We start from the raw sequence: 7320 nt of genomic DNA, 5'->3' as shown, positions 1-7320 counted from the left end.
GATACAAAAAATTAGCCGGGCATGGTGGCAGGTTCCTGTAATCCCAGCTACTTGACAGCAACACCTGGATTAGCATTTAATTGAAACTTCACAGCAACACCTGGATTAGTGCTGAACTGAAAACTGGGTATTATAGTCTAGCCAAATTGACACATAAAACTGTTATACAAGATGCTTGCTTATAAATAAAGTCATTCTGCTAAAGATTAAAAAAAAAAAAACCTTCCACATATGGATAGAGCTAAAAGCAAATCGCAGGTGGGTCCTACTCACCCCTGTGGGAAATTCAGATCAATCAGGACCTGGAAGAACTGTGACCAGAAAATATGTGCTTTTGTTTATAAACTTTTAGCCAAAATGTTGCCTGTTTCCTCATTGCGAAGGCAGCAGGAAAACAAGAGTTTGATTTTTCCAGAAGATGGGGAACTGGTTTGTCAAAATGTTGACAGAGTGACTTGTGGCTTCCATATATTTGATGGCAACACACAAAATGCCACCCCACCTGGGCGGGTATCACAGCTCCTCTCCCTTCCACTGCCCCTGACAGCTTGGTCCTTGGAGTAGAATCTGAAGCCCCCACTCCTGCAGGAACACATCCATCCCACAGAGTCACCCGCCTCTCCCTTGCATGCCAGGTTGTAAGCCCCTCTAACTCTCGTAGCCCAGTTATCCTTGACTTGAGGGTGAGGTTAGAGGCATGAGTCACTGGCACAGAAGGAAGAAAGGTGTTTCTTTCTTGTGAAGCCCAAAGCAGTGACAGGACCATCCTCTCTGTGGAAGCTTCTGTAAAAGCCCTTAGAATTATTTATCTGCAGTATTCACCCATCCTTGTGATCAGGCAGAGAGCGATGTATCCTCCCCCACCCTCCACCCGGTGAAGACAGTGCACCTGCAGACTCTTAGGCTTCTCTTTCAGGTTGTACGTGTTTCGGATGGGAGTGGATGTTCAGATGGAGAGGGGCCTCCAAGAATTATAGGATGAAGACCATCATAAGATACCCATAAGACCTGAGAGGCCAGTAGGCATAGAGAGGCTATGAAGATGGACAGCAGGGGAGGTTGTGGCAGAGAGCATGCATGGCATCTCCCCTCTCAATCCTCTACTGGTTTCTAAAAGACAAAGGCTGGCCTCATTGTTTTGGCATCAGTAGAAGAATTTAGATATTTCCAGAAACAGTTCTGGCTCCAGGTGGGTAGAAAGATCTTGATGAGCTGGTTTTCTGGAAGCATGGGGGGGGTGGGAGCAGTGATTTACCTGTGTGCTCTTCACCATTCCAGCCATCTTCTTACAAATGAAGTGACACAGATGTAAGGCACCACAAGATCCACCTCCTCCCGCTCTGACAGGCAGACAGGAAGCCAAAGCCACTATGTAACCAGCCTCTGTCTCTGCCATTCACCTCCAGCTTCCTCTGTGGACTGCAGCCTTTTCCTTCTCAGAGAGTGGAAACTCCTCAAGATGTCAAGACTTGCTGGGAATAAAGTTTTAAGAGGAGGTTATGTATCCAAACTGATACATGTGTATTTCTTCCTGGGTAGAGGGTGTCTCCAATCCTTGGGATGGGAAAGCATCATGTAACCTGATTATACAATCCAGAAAACAAGAGCCACTTTGGGTCTTTGAGGGACTCAGTGTGTAATTGGGGGAAGTTAGGTCATAAGAGCCAAATCACCTTCCCCTGACTGCAGATAAATCCATTAAGGCTTGCCTTACTCTAATGACCTTGTTTTGAATTAAGGTCACACACAATGTTTTCTTTTTTTAAAAAACTCCACTCCTCCAACCTTGCAGTTTAGTAAGTACTGCTCCAAAACTCCCACTCCTCATCTGTCGATGAGTAATGCTCCTTTCCCATGATCATTATACACCTCGGCATCCCACAAGCATCCAGTGGAGAAGATGTGGGAAAAGAAGGGACTGTGGGCTTTAGAGTTGAGTAAGCATGGAGAAACAGACATAGAGGGAAATCTGCCAGCTGCCACCCTTGAAAGCCAGCCCATTTCTTCTGAGCACATAGCCAAGCAGGCATACCTGGAAGGGTGAGGCAGTGGACAGCCACCTTTCACTCTAGGTCCCACCTGTGCTCCACACCCAGAGTGGCCAAAAGCAGTCTCTAAAATATGCCAAGATATGATTTCTCAAAAGTAGGAATTCTTGGCTTATGGAATTGGCGCCGGGAGTGGGGCAGGTGTCAGGGTGGAATTAGGTCTTCCTTTAAAAAGAAGTTTCAGGCTGGGGGATGGTGGCTCATACCAGTAATCCCAGCACTTTGGGAGGCCGAGGCAGGCAGATCATGAGGTCGGGAGTTTGAGACCAGCCTGACCAACATGGTGAAACCCCGTCTCTACTAAAGATATAAAAAAATTAGCCAAGCATGGCAGCGGATGCCTGTAATCCCAGCTACTTGTGAGGCTGAGGCAGGAGAATCACTTGAACCCGGGAGGTAGAGATTGCAGTGAGCCAAGATCTTGCCATTGCACTCCAGCCTGGACGACAGAGCAGACTTTCAGTGCATAGTTATCAACATCAGCACTGCACAAGGAAAATGAATCTTGCAGCTTAGAACAAAGGGTAGCAAAGTATTCAACCACCAGGCAGGTTTGTAATTTTTTAAAAATGTTTATATTTTCCTTAATCCTCTTTGGGAATAATCTCTTCTAGGACCACTTTCTTGCTAGTTCTATGTACCTCAGCAGCACAGGAATTAAGTCTCAAAAAATATTATCTTGCTCCCTAAGTCATCAGTTTCTTTTCCGCTCTAGAGTTCTTGGGTGATGAATGCATGTGGAAAGTTGCGAAGGTTGCTATGAAAAGCTTGGACTTTATTCTGCAAATTCCCAGGGTCACTGAAGGTGTATGCCTACACTTTCAGTAGGAGTGTCAGGATCCCAGCAGTAATACTTTTCCATGGATCAGCCGAACAGGCATAAGGGGAAGCTGGGAGACCAAAAAAGCTATTGACAGATTCCGGGTGAGCAATAAACCAGAATTTTAACCAACTAGACCAGTGCTATCCTACAGAAATGTAATGGGAGCCACATGTTAAAGCTTAAATGTTCTACTAGCCACACTTAAAAAGAAACATGTGCCGGGCGCGGTGGCTCAAGCCTGTAATCCCAGCACTTTGGGAGGCCGAGGCGGGTGGATCACGAGGTCAAGAGATCGAGACCATCCTGGTCAACATGGTGAAACCCCGTCTCTACTAAAAATACAAAAAATTAGCTGGGCATGGTGGCGCGTGCCTATAATCCCAGCTACTCGGGAGGCTGAGGCAGGAGAATTGCCTGAACCCTGGAGGCGGAGGTCGCGGTGAGCCGAGGTCGTGCCATTGCACTCCAGCCTGGGTAACAAGAGCGAAACTCCGTCTCAAAAAAAACGAAACATGTGAAGTTATTATTTGTTTTAGAGACGGGGTCTCGCTTTGTTGTCCACACTGGTCTCGAACTCCTTGGCTCCCTCAAACGATCTTCCGGACTGGGCCTCTCAAAGTGCTGGGATTACAGGCCTGAACCACCGTGCCCGGCCTGAAGTTAATTTTAATAATATATTTCACCTGGCCGGGCGCAGTGGCTCACGCCTGTAATCCCAGCACTTTGGGAGGCCGAGGCGGGTGGATCACGAGGTCAAGAGATCGAGGCCATCCTGGTCAACATGGTGAAACCCCGTCTCTTCTAAAAATACAAAAAATTAGCTGGGCATGGTGGTGCGTGCCTGTAATCCCAGCTACTCAGGAGGCTGAGGCAAGAGAATTGCCTGAACCCAGGAGGCGGAAGTTGCGGTGAGCCGAGATCGCGCCACTGCACTCCAGCCTGGGTAACATGAGTGAAACTCCGTCTCAAAAAAATATATATATATATATATATTTCACCTAACCCAATATACCCAAAATATCATTTCAACATATAAAAATTACTGAGATTTTACCTTATCAGTCTTAGCTATCCAGCGTGCGGTTTATGCATACAGTACACATCAACTCCTGCGCTGTTTTCAGCATTTAAAGGGAAATATGGTCCTGTAAAAACAAAAACGCCTGTTTAACGGGAAGCAGATTTAAGAGATTGATTGGTTAATCAATAGCCCCGGTCGCCTAGTGTTACCCCTAACTGGGCAGACCGGGTGTGGATTGTAAATACGTTCAGACGTTCCACGCAAAAGCAAAGTTGCCCGCAGACGCCCCATCAAGTTCTGGGTGCAGGGACCCTGCAGTCCTGGGCGTTTTCACCAGGCGGCACTAAGGACACCCTCACGTGACGACCGTCCCACCCGGAAGCGAAACCTCCCCTTCTACAGAGTTCCTCCAGCTTCCTCCAGCCCTGGATACACAGAACCTCACCTCCAGTGCTGAGGCCTGCGGCGGGGCAAGATGGGCAGGAGAGCAGAGCCGCGAAGTCTGCGGCGCGGGTGAAAGGCGGCGCGTGATTCCCGCGGCGGGATCGTTCCGCGCCCGCTTAAATGTTCTACTAGCCACACTGAAATGTTCTACTAGCCGCAGCCTCGGGACGCGCAGGCCCGGACCCCGGCGGCTGAGTGCTTACAGGCGCAGACGTCAGACAGCCCGCGGCTTAAGGCGCGTCGTCCGGCTGGCGCCATCCCCCGGCCTTCTTCTAGGTCTGCAGGGCGGGGTCCGAGCGCCCATCCACGGCACCCTGGGCCCAGAGCTCTCGCGGGCCTCCTCTCCAATGATTCAGAACTCACGTCCGTCGCTGCTGCAACCCCAAGATGTCGGAGACTCGGTGGAAACGCTTATGGTGAGGGCACTGCGGGGCAGGAAAGGCAGGGGTCCGAACCGCGGGCTCGGGCGGGAGAATTCGGAGCGTTGCTACGGCTCGGCGACCCTTTTCCGCGCCCCAGGTGCGCTCAGGGTCGAGGATGCAGCGGGAGAGGAGTTTGACTAAGGAGACTGAGAAGGGTGCGGGGAGGGAGGAGGGGGCAGGAGCTGCGGAGCCGGAGTCCTGGTTGAGGGAGGAATTGCCCGGGCCTCAGCGGGGCGCGTGCCGGGGAGTGTGCCCCCGCGGCCCCCACGAGGTGTGGGTGGGATGCCAGGAGTGGCGGAGGTGGGAGGGCCCCTGCGCAGATTTGGGATGGTCACGAGGCCTGGTAATAGCGCTGAGAAGCCGTCGACGCCGCCGCGAGCCGGCCGGGTACAGCTGCGCGCCCGCGGACGGCGGTGCTGGTACCCGCGGCCCTGGCTGGACTGCGCCTCCGCGTGCGCGCTGAGGCGGCGCGCGGTCCGCGGACGACGCCACGCCTCCTCCGGCGTTCGATTGGTCGCCGTGGCCGGGCCGCCGGGCCGCTATTGGTGGAGGCGGAGGCGGGGCTGGCGGGGTGGTTGGCTGGTGGGTGGAGTCGGGGCGCAGCTGGTGTCGGGCGCCGAGGGCCTGGGGCCGGGCGGCTGCTGCTACTCCGAGGTCTGGCGCCGGAGGTGGGGGCGGAATGCAGCCTTTTTTTTTTTTTTTTTTTTTCCTTCAAGGCCGAGACGGCGGCAGTGGTGACTACGTTGATGTCTTTGAAAACCTGCTTAACTGTTTCAGAGCTCTCCAGCTCTCGCCTCCAGATCTGAATTGAACTTAGGGAACTTTTTTTAAGGGGAGTAGGAAGTGCTTGAGGAGCCGGTTTGCACTTTTATGTGTTATTTCCTTTGTGGGTGTATCATTGTTTATGCCCTCCTTTCTCCCCTTAAAAACAAACTACATTTTTATTTACCTTGACTGTCTTTGAGCTGCCCGTTTTCTTGAGACGGAGCCTCGCACTGTCGCCCAGGCTTGAGTGCAGTGGCGCCATCTCAGGTCCCTGAAACCTGTGACCCTCGGATCCAACCAATTCTGTCTCAGCCTCCCAAGTAGCTGGGATTACAGGTGTGCGCCACCCCGCCCGGCTAATTTTTGTATTTTTAGTAGAGAGGGGTATGAACCAGTTAAAGGGCATTGGTTTGGTTGGGTTTTTAAAATTACAATTCAATGAGTATTGATGGCAACAGCACCCCAACTCCACCCACCAGGCAACCACTCCGCCAGCCCCGCCTCCACGAATAGCAGCCAGGCCGTGGGTGGCGACCAGTCAAACGCTGGAGTAGGCATGGCGTTGCCCGCGGACCACTGGCCGTCCCAGCAAACTGTTGGAAGGCGGGCACTCAGGTGCCGTCACTCCTGGCCCGCAGGTATGTTGGCCAAGCTGGTCTTGAACTCCTGACCTCAAGTGATCTGCTCGCCTCAGCCTCCCAAAGTGCTGGTAATACAGGATTGAACCACCCCGCCTGGCCTTGAGCTCCTTTTTAAAAATTAAGTTCACTCGCAAAGGATGTGTGCCATTCACCATTGACAAAATCTTAAGACCATTCGATATTACCTGTTGGGATGGTGTTTTTTTGTTTTTGTTTGTTTTGCCTATTAGAGGTTAATCTATACTGCTAGAATAAATAACATCTCTGCTAATAGACTTGGAAAATTACAAAGCTAAAAAAGCTATTGGCTCAATCATTTGAGCCAATAACATGTCCAGTCACTGTGCTGTAAAATTAAAGAGATTATGAAGATATTTCCTGCAATCAAGGATGGGAAGGTGAAGGACAGCAGCCTTAAAACAAATTCCACACAACACCTGTGTGAGCACTGGGGCAGCAGCGCCTAGAACTGCCGGGAAACTGTTAACTGCAGTCATTTCTATAGCCTTGCTGGAGCAAGGGTCCTGGAGGAAGGTGGGGAGATTAACATCCTGGAATGAGGCATACAGGGTCCACTGAGCCTTGTCCTGTGGGATTGTGCTCAGATGGAGAGCATAAGGTTTCCTGTTAGCTGGCAAGATTTGTTTCGTTGTCAGAGTTGAACACCTACTGTGCACCAGGCTCTGAAGTCAGTTCTTGAGATACCACCATGAACAAGACAGGGGGGAGTGTGACCCCTCTGTCTTGGACACACAGCCATAAGGGAGATGGCCCTAGGTGCTGCTGCAGAAGCCCCAAGGAGAGGCACTGAACTTGGACGTGGAGAAGCTAGGAAGCAAGAGAGGAGCTAGGGCATAACAAGAAGTCAGTTTTCAGAGGTGAAAGCAAGGTGAGTCCTCCAGTATGGCTGCAGAGTGTGTGGGTGGGAGGGTGAGAACAGAACAAAACAGCAAGCAGGAGCCCTGTGATTCATGAAAGGCCTTACAACCAGCAGTGTGGACTTTATCCTGAGAGGAATCTGAACCGATTGAAGTATTGGTTTGGTTAGGTTTTTAAAGCTATAATTCAGTAAGTATTAAAGAGAAATTTGTGGGATATTCTGTAGTTCCTAATACATTTGTCATTACTTGTATTTTTGTTGTTGTGGTTGGGTTGG

At 50.9% G+C, this 7320-nt stretch overlaps 1 protein-coding gene and 1 long non-coding RNA gene across 4 annotated transcripts in view; one reads left to right on the top strand and one right to left on the bottom strand.

Moving 5' to 3' along the window:
• Positions 1–6: 6 nt before the first annotated feature.
• On the bottom strand, positions 7–4349 carry LOC119468190. 2 transcript variants are annotated; one of them, XR_005196835.1, is made up of 3 exons: positions 4102–4349; positions 3926–4016; positions 7–1472 (listed from the first exon to the last, which is right to left on the bottom strand). It is a non-coding gene; the product is annotated as an uncharacterized LOC119468190 (long non-coding RNA). The 2 variants fall into 2 exon arrangements; XR_005196834.1 differs by having other exon boundaries at positions 4109–4349.
• Positions 4287–7320, top strand: part of SLC25A38 (solute carrier family 25 member 38) — a 15481-nt gene continuing 12447 nt past the window's right edge. The window contains exons 1-2 of one of the 2 annotated variants that reach the window (XM_017508349.2): positions 4287–4447; positions 4505–4752. In XM_017508349.2, the coding sequence (XP_017363838.1) occupies positions 4684–4752 (69 nt within the window). In that variant the 5' untranslated portion in view covers positions 4287–4447; positions 4505–4683. Of the gene's footprint in view, positions 4448–4504; positions 4753–7320 lie in introns of those variants that run through there. The other variant, XM_037731277.1, reaches the window with a different exon arrangement.

Source organism: Cebus imitator, unplaced genomic scaffold (assembly GCF_001604975.1).
Source record: "Cebus imitator isolate Cc_AM_T3 unplaced genomic scaffold, Cebus_imitator-1.0 Scaffold391, whole genome shotgun sequence".
NCBI lineage: Eukaryota > Metazoa > Chordata > Mammalia > Primates > Cebidae > Cebus > Cebus imitator.
Note: the sequence above shows the minus strand (reverse complement) of the source record. Positions and strands in the feature narration are given on the sequence as shown.